General features: G+C 52.7%; 1 protein-coding gene across 2 annotated transcripts in view; it reads left to right on the top strand.

Moving 5' to 3' along the window:
* Positions 1-6,571: 6,571 nt before the first annotated feature.
* Positions 6,572-13,169, top strand: part of KIRREL3 (kirre like nephrin family adhesion molecule 3) — a 378,874-nt gene continuing 372,276 nt past the window's right edge. For both annotated transcript variants that reach the window (XM_050983486.1, XM_050983487.1), the window contains exon 1: positions 6,572-6,651. In XM_050983486.1, coding sequence (XP_050839443.1) covers positions 6,591-6,651 — 61 coding nt within the window. In that variant the 5' untranslated portion in view covers positions 6,572-6,590. The remainder of the gene's footprint in view (positions 6,652-13,169) is intronic.

A 13,169-nucleotide genomic window follows, 5' to 3' on the forward strand; every position in this document is an offset into this window, starting at 1 on the left:
TGGCAGACTTGAGAGACAGAACTTTTCTTCCCTCTTCTCCTTAGCATAACAATCCCTTGTTAACATAATAAGATTAATTCTTGTGCTGCAATCAGGAAGCCACACTTTCACTGAGCCCTAAATAATATCATTCCCTTGCCACGTTTATAAAGTAGCAGGGTTTTTTTTTCTTTCTTTTTTTCTTTTCTTTTTTTTTCCCCTTTGCATTGAAAAAAAATGGAAATCTTGTAATCTTGAGATAAATATAACGGTGTGGAAGCTTCCCATTCTCCTCCAATCTGATTGCAGTGGCAGCAAAAGGACATGGGCCTAATTAAAGTGCCAATCAAGCAAAAATGGGATTCATTGTTTTTATACAAATGCTCCCTTTAACCCTTTGCAGCTCGTTCATCATTTTCTAATGCACTGTTTTTTATCTCCTCAGCAAAAAAAAGTCCAAGCCAGGTTCCAGAGCGAGTCTGGAGGATGAGAAACGGCCAAAATTATATTAAAAAGCAGAATTGGTGATGAGGACAGTGTCCAGCAGCCTCAGCACATCCTTGCCATCACATTTTCCTGCTGCCAGCTCCCCTCCTGCAGCCACGGGAGGAGCTGCGGAGTTCTCGCCTCCCCTCCAACGTCCCTGCCGAGCTGGGAAAGTTCCGTGGGACCCGGAAAACGCCAGGATCAGACGGCAATTCTCAGAAGGCACTAATGCAGTCCAGTGTCTGTCATGTTCAGACTACAAACAGCACCCTAACCCCAGTTTTAGCAGTTTTCCAGTGGACTGGGACAGTCTGCCCAGATCTGAATATCAGCAACCACCTCGGGGCACGTGGTGGAGGGGGAAATCTGGCCCCAGTTCTCCTGTAACACTAGCAGGAGACTGAATCAATCCCCAGGCACATCTGGGCAGTAAAACAGGAGCTGGGAATTACAAAGGCTGGCTGGTGCTCCCTGTGAATGTTCATAGCAAGCAGTGGTGGCACAGTGGCAATTCCCTCTTATCCCAGGAAATACCTTGTGGAGCTGCACCCTGGGGTTCCAGAGCCATCCCTGTGCACCACCAACCCCTCAGCATTGCCCCACAAATCCCAATTTCCAGCAGCACACCCAGTCCATCCATGCACAACATCCCTGCAGGTCCAGCTCAGCTGCTTTCACCTTGCAGGCAGCAGCCCTGACAGAGAGGGGAAGCAGCAGAATGCAAAGCACAGCATTAAAATAACTTTGCATTAAAAGACCTGCATGAAAGGCAGCCAAAAAGCCTCCAGGGAATGGCCTGGGCACTGATCTGGGTGAAGTTAGGAAGGGCCTATCAAGAACCCTGTCAGGGATGGGGTTTGGCCACCTCTATGCCTTTGATCCCCAGGGTCCCCAGGCTGGCTGGGATGGCCTGAGGCTCTGAGAGGAGCAGGGTGGCTGTGGGAAGCATGGCAGGAATTCACAGATCATGGAACCTCCTGAGCTGGAGGGACCCACAGGATCACCCAGGGCAGCCCCTGGCCCTGCCCAGACCCCCCAGCAACCCCACCCTGGGCATCCCTGGCAGCGCTGTCCAAACCCTCCTGGAGCTCTGGCAGCCTCGGGGCTGTGCCCATTCCCTGGGCAGCCTGGGCAGTGCCAGCACCCTCTGGGGGCAGAAACTTTCCTGATCTCAGCCTGCCCTGGCCCAGCCCCAGCCGTGCCCTGGCTCCTGTCCCTGTCCCAGGGCAGAGATCAGAGCTGCCCTGGGGAGGAGCTGCAGCCCCTGAGCTCTGCCCTCATCCCCTCTGCTCCAGCTGAACAATCCCAGTGCCCTCACCTGCTCCTGGGCCCCTCCAGATCCTTTGCCATCTCCCTGTCCCTCCTTTGGACACTCTCCAACACCTGTAGATGGATTCATTTTGTGGTGCCCAAAGTGCCCCCAGCACTGGAGGTGGTGCTGCCCCAGCCCAGCACAGCAGGACAGTCCCTCCCTGGCCCAGCTGATGTCCCCAGGGCTCAGTGGCCTTTGGGCTGCCAGGGCACTGCTGACTCATGTCCAATCTGCCCTCACAGAGCTCCCAGGTCCCTTCCTGTGGTGCTGCTCTCCAGCCCCTCATTCCCAGCCTGTCCCTGCACCCAGGGGTGCTCCAGGGGGATCTGACAGGGCCCTGGGAGTTCACTGAGCTGCTCCAGGGCAGGCTCAGGCTGGAGAGCAGGGAAAGCCCCCAGGGCATTGCTCACAGGAGTGATGCAGCAGGAGAGGTCCCAATTCCATGATTCCACCCCTGCTCCTGCCCCCAGCTCCAGCCTTGCCCACAGCCACTCCCCTGGCTCCCCTCAGACAAAGGGGTACCAGGCTGGCATAGGAAGTTCTCCCCACCCAAACACAAAATGTCATCAGAGCTCTTTTCTTTCTTGTTTTTAACCCTCAAAGCTTCTCCCTGCCCTCCCCTGGCTGTTCCCAGGCCCTGCCTGTGGCTGCCCACATTGCTCCAGACCCGCTGCACAAGAGCTTTATCGAGTGCCACAGGCTGAGGGGCCTTGGCAGCTCTCCACACAGCCGGCAGGAACAGGAGACAAGGAGAGAAAGGAGCCCAGGCTCTCCCACTGCTCTGCTTCCCTGGCCCTCCCTGGGTTGTTTTCAAAGAGGATCCGGTGGGAGGTGTGGAAAGGGACTGGCACTTTTTGGCTGGGGTTGCCCTGGAAAGCGAGGCAGCACCAGAGCTGGAACACTTGAATTCCTCTCATGTCCTGGGCAGAGGGGCAGCAGAGCTGGGGATTTTGGGAGGCAGCTGCCTTCCCTCTTGCAGGGAACAGCAGTGTCTACCTGGGGCCAAGTGAAAAGGTTTTCTTTTTCCTCCCTGTTTTCCGCCCCCTCCAAGAACATCTCAGCAGTGGGGTGACCTCCTGGGAGATCAGCCTCCTGCCCTGATATCCCTGGTCTGCTGGTAGGAAAAACACAGCCCCAGATATCCCCCCAAAGCCCCAGCCTGGCTTTGCTGCACCCTGCCATCCCCAAGGATGTCCTTGGCACCTCCAAGACCTCTCAGCCCCAAAACTGCAGCGAAGGTGCTGTGGGGTGGGACAAGGGCAGTGCCTCACTCCTGTTGTTTGGAGGGACAGATGCACCTTTCTCCATTCCTTTATCCCATTTTTGTGCTTTCCAATCAGGAGTCAGCCTGCCTTGGAAGCATTTGTGCTGCAAGCAGGTGACAAAGGGGAGTGGTGCTCTGCAGAGGGGAAACTGAGGCACAAGGGATGCATTTCCTTAAAGCCTGGGAAGGCTTTGAGACTCTGAAACAGGAGCAGGGAAAACCTCCAACTCCCAGCTCCATGCTTTTCCAGCAGGACTCTGCACAGCTTTCACTTGTCATGTGTATTTTTAAATGACAAGGAAAAGATTTTCTAAACCAGGGAAACGTGATTATTTTCCTCTCTCTCTCTTTTCCAGGTGCTTGGCTTAGCGTTGTAATACCACAAGAATGAAATCCATCTGAGTTGCTGTTGTCCTGCTGCTTAAAACCCCATTTTCTGTCAATATTGCTTCATTTTGATCAAGCTGCTTACATGTTTTATATTATTCTCTTTTTTTTTTCCCCTCCATTTTGCTGCAGCATTTTCAGAACATTTTGTTTCTTGCACTTCACAGTAAATACTTCTCAGTAAATAGCCTGGAAGTAAGAGAGGCAAAGGCACGAGAAAGTCTGGGCTTTCATTGTTGTGGTGTTTCATATCTATTACACTTGTCAATGTGGAATTAAAAAAGAAAAGGGGGGGGGGCTGGGGGAAAAGAAGAATTTGCCTGTTTTATCCCCTCTGATGTTCAGAAGGAAGGAAGAGGTTGAACATCTGCTCTTTCCAGCTTCTGGAATTGCCCTTTGCCTTTGGATACTGCACAGGGCAGGTGTGTGACCCCAAATTCCATGGGGAGAACTGGATGCGGCCCCAGCACGCCCAGGTTGGGAGCAGGGGGTGCAGAGGAACCCCACGTGGGGTTTGCAGCTGCAAATGCACCCTGGCCCCAGCACCGGGGCAGAGCTGCCAGCACCAGCTTAATATTCCTCCCCAAAGGCTGCTCCCCCCAGCTCCCTGATTTTCTCAGCTTTTTAATTGGAATGATTCATTTCCTTCCACAACACAGAGCAGATTTAAATGAGATATCCGAGAGGAGCAGCTAATAATCAGTTTGCACTCGATTTGCTCTCCTGAATCAGGTGGAGGGGAGCTGATCTTGCAGGACGCTGCTCAGGCTGCAGCAAGCCAAAATTATGTCAGAAAGCTGATTTTTTTTTTTTTTTTTACATGCCTGGTCCTCTAAATCAAATTTGACTACCAATGTAGTCGAAACCACAGAGGTAATCAGTTAATAAAACTTCGCACTTACCTGCTACTTCCACTCAAGGATTTAAAGCCCTTTGCAAAGGTCAGTATTGCAATGATGAGAATTTTCCAGCTGAAATGTTTTCACTGGGAAGGAGAAAGAAGAAGGAAAAAAAAAAAAAAAAAGGAAGAGAAAAATATTCATGATTCCTGGAAGTTAAAAATTCTGCTGTTTTGGATGCAGGCAAGGAATAATATTTTTTGTGAAAGGAAAAGAAGAAATTGCCATGCAAATGTTAATGGTGTTTTGAAGCTTCACAGGAAAGCCTGACTTGTGTAGCAGCCTTAATATACATTAGTACCCCTCGTCTGCAAGCAAACAACATTTTGCAGAATAAACTGAAACACAACAGGGAGAGCCTTGGAATTATTTAGAAATCTAATTCCCACTGAAATCAGGCACTGAGCAATTTATTCCATGCACATTTAAATCAGTGCTGCTGCCAGAAAAAAATACACCAAAAAATGCACCACCTGTAACCTGCCAGGCATGGGGACACCACTGCAGCTGTGGCCACTGCCAGAATCCCTGCCAAGGCTGGAGGTGATGCCCTGGTGGAAAATGCATTCCAGGAGTGCCACTGTCCCTTGGAGTGGAGAAATGCAGGAAGAGGACAGCTCTGAGCAGCCAGCCCCACTTCTGCACCTCTTTCTCCCAGGCACACGAGCAGGCAGGGATGGGCAAACCAGCACACGTGGACAAACCCAAATAAGCTTGATTTCCTTAGGGATGCAGGCTAAAAATAATAATAAAAGCTCTTTATTTGCAGGGTGACTCCCCCTGCGCTGAGAGCAGAGCCTGCGTGCACTGCTTGTGTTTCAATCAATAAAACTCAGCTCCACGCTGCTCCTAGGCCAGGTTTAACCACCTGGCACCAGTTCAGCTTGTTAGCACAAGTGGATTTTAGAAAGTTATCCTTTTTTAGCCAGCCCAGGACTGGTAGTCAAGGTTTGACCATGGTTTAGCCATGGTCCCACCAAGGTAAGCAGGAAGCCCCAGAAGAGCAGGAAGCACTGTGCAGCCTTTTTTTCAAACTCACCTTGCAGTAATTAGAGTCCACAGCTGTAATTACTTTCTCATTTTGGTTTAATAATTGCCTCAGCCATCCCCACATGTCCCTCAGACTGGTGATGAGGGAGGCCCTGGCATCAGTAGGCATATAAAGTGTAGTGGTAAGCAATGACTTTATTGTTTGGGTTTGATTTTTGGACACCTCTGTGCTCCCCGCACCCAAACTCCTGCTGGGTGAAAATGAAATTTAAGAAAGTTAAAACAAAAAAAAAACCAAAAAAAAAAAAAAAAAAAAAAAAAAAAAAAAAAAAAAAAAAACCAAAAGGATAAAAATGGTGATTAAAGGAGAGAAAAGACCCTTTTATCCCTTGTCCCAGTCCTGCAAAATAACAGCGGGAAGTGCTTGCACAGGGTCCCAACATTACAAACAAAACTTTATCGGAGGGGGGAGGTGTATTTTTATTTTTCTTTCCCAACTCCCATGTATGTTTTTATGGAGGTGTGAAGAGCTGCTGCTCCCCTCCAGGAGGAAATGAGGGTGCAGCTCTGGGTTCTCCCAGAGGACTCCCCCCATCTCCAGCTCCTTCTGGACTTGTGGGAGGTTGTTGGATATAATTTTTCTCCGGGGGGGTGGATACGACACACACACATTATTTCCCCCCTCTTTCCCCGGGATTTTGGGAGTGTTCCCCTGTATTTCAGGATGAGGCTCTGGGTGCCCCCCAGGAAGGCACGGACTGTAGGAGAGGTTCGGGGGTGCCGTGACTGATGGGCTCTAACCCCCCCACACCTTAAACCCAGAGCTGGGGCGGGCACAGCCGCGCAGGTGTTCGCGCTCCGGCTTTAGGTGCCCCGTTGGGGCGGCGGCAGCTCCGGGAGGGGGGCGAGCATCCCTTCCCCCCGCACACCTGAGACAGGAGCATCCCCATCTCCTACTCGGTGCCCCCACCCCTCCCTCACCCCCCCTCGGTGCGCGGCGCTTTGGGGAGGGGGCGATGCGCGAACGTTCCTCCCTGCGCCGCGCCGGCTGCGCGCAAGTTACTCCCCCTTTCCCCGGCACTTTGCCTCCCTCCCCTTCCCCCCCCGCTCCAAAAGCCGGGCTGCGCCGCCGAGGCTCCGCCAGAGAAGGCAGCGCTGCCGGGGGAGGAGCTGGGGGGGCGGCGATGGAGCCGCGCGAGCGGAGCGGCGGGCGGCGGCCTGAAGCCCCCGCCGGCAGCGGCAGCGGAGCCCGAGCCCGAGCCCACCCTGAGGAATGAGCGCTCTCCAGGCAGACCTCCTCCTGCTGCTGCTCGGCTGCCTCCTGCTCAGCCACGGTAGGACCCCGCACTTTCCGAGCGGGGCGGACGGGAGGAGCCGGGGGGGTCCCCGGCTCTGGGTGGGGTGCGGGGGCTGCGTGCGGGTTTTGCGAGGGGAGAAGGGCGCGGGGGAGAGAGGGAGGATTGCAGAGTTTTTCCCTCCTGCATCCCCGCCGAGGCGGCTTACCGTTCTTTCCTTTAAAAATAAGCAAAAAATCTTTAGTATGCAAATGAGTGCTTTCTGTTCCAGCTCGGTAAATTGGATCGTGTTTGTGTGTAAACACGGCTTGGCTGAGTAACAGCCCCCCCCACACTCCCCATCGCCGCCCGGTGCTTCCCCCGGTGCAGGAGGGCGATGGATGCTCAGTTTCGGTGCAGCGGAGGAGCCGCTCGGGCTGGCGGCAGCGGCTCCAGCCCGGGGACAGGAGCCTGCGGCTGTGGATCCGGGCTAGGGAGCGATTTGTGCCGGGGGGTGCCAGGAAGGAGAGTTGTTCCAATGCGGGCAGCCCGGGGGAGGTGGGCACCCCGCGGGGGTGTCGCCGCCCCATGCCACCTCCCCACGGCGCGGGCAGGAGCGTGGGAATCCGCAGGAATTCACCCCGCAACTTTACAACCTGCTTGATTCCCACGCAATAAATGAAATAAAAAATTTTTAAATATTAAAAAAAGACAAGGATTTAGGAAGGCGGTGCGTTTTGGGAAGCTGTATCTGGCGTGCTGCTGTGTGCCTGCTCCCTGGACTGTCACCTGTGGAGAACGCTGAGCTGCAGCCAGACCCCGGCTTCGCCTCTGTGCTGCTCATCCCCCCCAACGCCGGTGTCAAATCCCATCTGTGTCACGCCGCCGTGGTCCCCACGCCAGCTTTTGTGAGGGTACGGCTTGGGGATGCTTGGGAAAAAAAAAGAAAAAGGGATAAAAAAACCCCAAACCCACGCAGCTAGTCCATCTGTTGATTAAATGAAGGATAAAACTTTTGGAGAGAGTAGTGCTTCTCCACGGGCAGCTGGTTTTTTGCTCAGCCAGACATTAGTGCTGAACATCCCCCACCATACGCTGGGTTTCACCCAGTTCTCCGAGCAGGGACGCCTTGTTTGTGGTGTCTGTGCTCCTGGTTATCCTTCCCTCCTCTTTTCCTGGGCTCGGATGTGATGTTGGGCTCCTACACTGTCCTCCCTTCCCCTTTTCTCTTCCCCTCTCTCTCTGCTTGTACTAATATTCCTTCGGGGAGAAAGCTGTGTTTGCATTTGCCTTTGCTGCTGCACAAAAGAAACCCACTGTGTCCTCCGTGTGGGTTTCTGGCTGAACAAATCTGAACTCTCCTGGTACAGCAGGGCAGCGGCGGGGCCGGGCACAGCGGAGATTTGGGAGCTGCTCCCAGCCTTCCCACATCCCTCCCCGCTCGCACGGACCCTGTCACTCCCTGCAGGTCAAATGGCACTTTGCTAGCGGGGTGGAGAAGTTTGTGAGCGGCATCCAGCCGGGATTTGCTGGGTTCTCCTCCCGCTCCTTCCTTTTGCAGCCATGATTTTAATGTGGGTTAATGCACTTTTTAATAGCGCTGGCATTGGGAAGTCACGGCGGCTCCTCGGCTCTGCTGCCTGAACTCAGCTGGTTTGTCTCCTGCAGGATCGTGCAGCTGGTACCTGCTTATTCATGCCGGGTTAGGAGGCAGAGAGAGTGCCTTGCAGAGCGTTTTCTCGGCTGTTTTCTCCCACAGGATGAGCCAGGAGCAGTTCTGTGGAGTTGCTGTTCTCCGTGCGTAGCAAAGGCGCTGTCGGCAGCGTTGTGGCTCTTCCCGTGGGGTGAAACCATGCAGAGGGTCCCTAACAGGATTTAATGCACGGGATTCCTGCAGCCACACGGTGCTGAGGGGCAGGAAAGGCCTGGATGCAGGTGCTGAAGCTGATTTTCCAGCAGGTGCTTTGTTTGCCTCCCTGTGAGCAGTGCCCAGATGTGGTGGCACTGGCTGGCTGTGACAAAGATGTCCCTAAGGTGTGGGGATGGGATGCTGTGTGGGCACCCATGGGCAGCCCTGCCTTGCCCAGGAGGAGCTGGTGGTCCAAAACTCACTTCAAGGGACAACTAAAATCACTTGGCTCTGCCCTTCAGGAGTTTCAGGAGCTCCTTTTTGTGGGCAAGGGGCAGGCAGGGCTGTGTTTTCTTGCCAAAGTGGCTTGAAGGGATTCACCATAATTAAATCCCCCCATGCCAAGGGCAGCAGGGCTGGAAGGATCACCTGTGCTGAAAACCCCACTTGGGATCTCTGGCCTGGACAATACTTAAAAATCCCCTTATCCCAAACCTTCCCAAAAGGACATTTTCCATCACGGGATTTGTACACCTTGGGTTTGTATTTCATGGGCATCCCTGGCGATATCCTGGCATCCTGCTCTTCCTGCAGGCTGGAACTTGGGTTTCCAGTGCAGCTTGCAGGAGGAGGAAGCTGCTTTTTGCTCCTGTCTGGGGCTGTGCTGCACCTGGGCATGGCTCAGCCTGGGAGGGAGGAGGATCTGTCCCACAGCTCACTGCTCCAGGGGACCTGGGCAGAACAAATTGCCTTCCTCTGTCTGTCCCCCTTGCAAATGGTCTGAAGGAGCCTGTGCTGGCTCTCTCTGAGAGCTGATGGGTCAGTGCTCCAGGACAGGTTTGCCCTGGTACCCCTCACTCTTCCACCCCTCCAGGCTGTCAGGGCCCGGCTTTGGTGGGAGGGAAACTCCCAGCACAAGTGGCCTCTTGTGGAGATGGGATGTGTGGTACCCTTGGTGGGAAGGAATTGCTGCTGCCATGAATCTCCCTGCCTTTGCTTCTGCCTGGGGAATAACTCACCCATCCCTCTCCTGCTGCAGTGCCAGTCAAACTGGGGGAGGCTGGAGACAACTGGGGAAGGTGTCTCAGTGTGGGAGCTGGGGCTGTGGGGAGAGCACCACTGAAGATGAACCTACAGCCACCTCCTCTCACTGACCTGTACTAGATGGATTTGGCAGCATCTTAAATTTACCTTGGATGGGAAGATTTCTGCCTGTCTGGGGCTCTCTTTCCAAAGGCATGTTTGCTTTCCCTTGGGGTGATGAATACCGAGTTCTCTGGGTGTTGCAGGGTATGTTTTTCTCCTTCACAGTTCACTTGGTTCCTCCCTGGAAGCAAATGCTTTACAATCTTCTGTCAGAGGGGCCCGTTAGCAGCAGCAGTGGCTCAACTTCCCACTGGCTCAGCAGCAGCCCCCAGGTGGAGAAGGGTGAAATTATGCTGATGAGAGAAACCAGGCCAATTCCACCCACTAACACTGATTAGGACCAGGAGATGAGGATTTTCACATCTTGGGGGTGGTTAGTGGGTGATGGGGAGGAAAAATACATTGTTTGGGGTGCTGGGAGTGTGTGTGCCAGAGCTGGGGCACTTGGGGTGTTTCTGTGTCTGACAGCCACGAGTCTGTCAATGAAAAGCCTGGAAATCTGTGTCTGTGGTCCCTCTTCCATGTTAATTCCTCCTGCCACGTGGAAAGTAAGGCAGCTTTGCCAGGGGAGTGTGCTGGGCTGTTCTCTAAGCCCAGCCGGGCAGTGTCAGCACCGGGTGCTGTTCGGGAAGCACCCAGTGAGCTTTAAAAGTGATGGTGAGGAAGAGCTCCTGAAGCCCAAGAGGTCACACCTCAGGATATTCTGTGGTTCTGTGAACTGGAAATGGTTGAGTAGAAGACAGGAGTGGTTTGGAAAGTGCTTTGTGAGGTGCTGCTGGTGGAAAGGTGCAGGCTTGGCAGGGACAATGTGTTCACAACTGGGCTGCATGGGGAGGAAGCTGAAGCCTCAAGATAAAACTGGTGTGATCCAGTCTGTGCTGTCCCAAAGGAATGGTGCAGAATTTCCTCCTCCAACACCTGTTTTAACACAATTTAGGTTTCCCATCTCCCATCTGCACCTCCTGCAGTGAGAGCCACATGAGGACCACTGATGACTTTGCTCAAATCAGCTTTTCTTGCAAGGTTTCAGCTCTCAGAAAAGCACAGGAGGGAGGAGCTGGGGTTTTGCTCAGGTGCCCTGTGCCAGAGGGAGGGGAGCTGGGCAGATGTTCCTTCTCGGAGCTAACACCACATCCCCACCAGCCTCCCCCTTCCAAGGTTAAGCAGAGGTGCCCAGGCAGTTTATGCACAGCACATCTCGGGCTGATGTCGATTATTTCTGTGCTTTCCTGTTGGTTTAGGGGACACCAACTGGAGTCTGAACGTGCCTAGAAATCCCTGACAGGTTCCCAGCACCGCGTGTCACCGGCTCCAGCCGCTCTGTAGTTGGACTGCAAACGTCAGGATAAAAAAGCTCTGTGCTCTTCTTTCTTTTGTAGCTGTAAATAAAGGGGGGAGAGGCCAATGTGCCCCTTAGGTTGTGAGCTGGCTGAGGATCAAGGGCTTTGAATAAACTGTTTTCTTCCTGTGAGCAGCCTGTGATGGAGAGTGTGGCTGCTCCAAAGCTCTGATTTAATGATTGGCTTTGCGAGTTTGTACAGTGCTCTCAGCTCCTCAGCAGGCTGGGTGCAGGGGGCTTTATGGAAATGCTGCTGGAGAATTGGCTTTACATCACTTCCAGAATCCTTCCAGTAGGATTAAACAGCTTCTATTTATTTATTTATTTACTTTAAAGCCCAGCAAATTTATACCAACAATTGCTGAAGGCCCTAATTTATCTTCTGTTCAGAAGCAATACAAGTCTTTCCTTTGGCTTCATTGAGAGCCACCTCTGGCCAAAGAGAGCGACAGAGCCACAGTGACCATGTACAAGCTTATTGTATAAATCAATAGGTAGTGAAGCAAATTGGCTGTAAATCAGTCTCTTATTTGCTGAGATTTAAGGCCTTTGGTGGAGCTGTGAGTTTTTGAGGCGGTCTGCCCTGCCTTCAGGGCTGGCACATGGCCTGGCTTTTGCAGGGATCTGGGAACCCAGTACTCATTTCAAACACGCCAGGAGATGTGCAGGGTCTCTTGGCTGGGAAGAAATAAAGTTTAAAAACCTGTGCTCGTCTTTCCAGGCAAAGGTTGAGCAGCAGGATCCTGGTGCTGCTCAGCTCTTGTGGGTTTCCATTCCTCCACTGAACCTCATGGCACGTCTGTACTCCAGACTGCTGGAAGGGAGAAGAGGAAAGTATCCATTTCTGAATTGTGCCTTGTGGTAGGGCAGAGAAAGTGCTGGGATTTGGTCTTGGAAACGGTGGCCTGACAGATGTCCTGGTTCAATATGCCCTTTGAGTGTAGCCCAGCCTGTTTATTCATCGCCTCGCTGGCAAGACCCACACTCAAGTGTTTGCCTTTCCCTGGTGGCAGCAGCAGCCTCCAAAGTGGAGCAAAGGAGCTGGAGGTCACTTGGCTGTTACATGGCTCTTCCTTTTACCGACTTGCATTAAACAGCTTAAAATCTAAATGTGCTTTTAGTGCCTGTGAGCGATGGGCTCTGGGCGTCCTGCCTCGGGTAGTGTCACATGCTGGAGAAGTGGGAGGTGGAACTCTCGCATTGTTAAATTCAGATGCTAACATGGGGATAAGATCTTGTCTTAATGTGTTCATTCAACGCCCCCACTCGAAACAAAAGCTACAGCAGCACTTGGTCTGCTGCATTTGGGGTGGAGCAGGATGTAATTGGTGTTTGAGGGCTTTGCCATAACTGCTGCTCATTAACCATTGATGCAGGCACGGTCAGACTTCCAACTCGGATAATAGATGTTGTCTTTTGTTTTCAATTACTTTGCGTTGGGTGGAATTGCCTCGCAGGTTTCACTTCTGTGTGGTCCTGTGGTGGCTAATTCACCTCCTAAGGGCTGCTGGATTTATGTTCTGGGGTCTGGGCTTGTCATGCTCAATATGAGGCAAAGCCAGTGGTGAAGGCCCTGGCTGGCAGGGCCAGGTCTGGGAGGATGCAGCAGCACCTCCTGAACGTTTCAGGAGCCTTCTGGGTGAGCAACCCCAACGTTGTGGGAGGGGAAATAGAAACGGAGCAAATGTTCAATAATGTGGTTTTTCTGAGGAGCTCTGCCCAGCAGGACACACACTGCAGGCAAGAGGAGCCCTGCTAATTACAGGTGAAATATGCACACATGGTGGAAGGGATGAGCTCCTCAGACTTCCCCACGGATGAGGGATCAATCTTTTTGCTGTGGGCCCCATTTAGGCACGGAATATAAGCGAGTGGAAGAAGCCACAGGGTTTGGAGTCCCACCTTGCATTTTGGGCAGGTTATCATTAACCTTATATAACCTAACCCGTTAAAAGGTCAGAAAGGAAAGGCCTGATTCCCTCTCAGGTGCCTGTTGTCCTGTCCCCCTCCCACCCCCAGCACAAATGAGTATTCAGGCAGTCTGCTGCCAGTCAGTGAATGTCAATATTGGATAAGTGTTTCCTTTATATCACTGCAATTTAGCATAAGCTGCTTGGAAACAAATGTCTTCCATAAGCATGAGGTGTTTCAGTAAGTACACAGTCAACATTACTATGAGGATTAAATAAATGTCAGCCCCACTTGTATGCTCAGCAGCGAGTTAAGACAGCCGAACTTGCATAA

This window comes from Serinus canaria, chromosome 24 (genome assembly GCF_022539315.1).
Source record: "Serinus canaria isolate serCan28SL12 chromosome 24, serCan2020, whole genome shotgun sequence".
Classification (NCBI taxonomy): Eukaryota; Metazoa; Chordata; class Aves; order Passeriformes; family Fringillidae; genus Serinus; species Serinus canaria.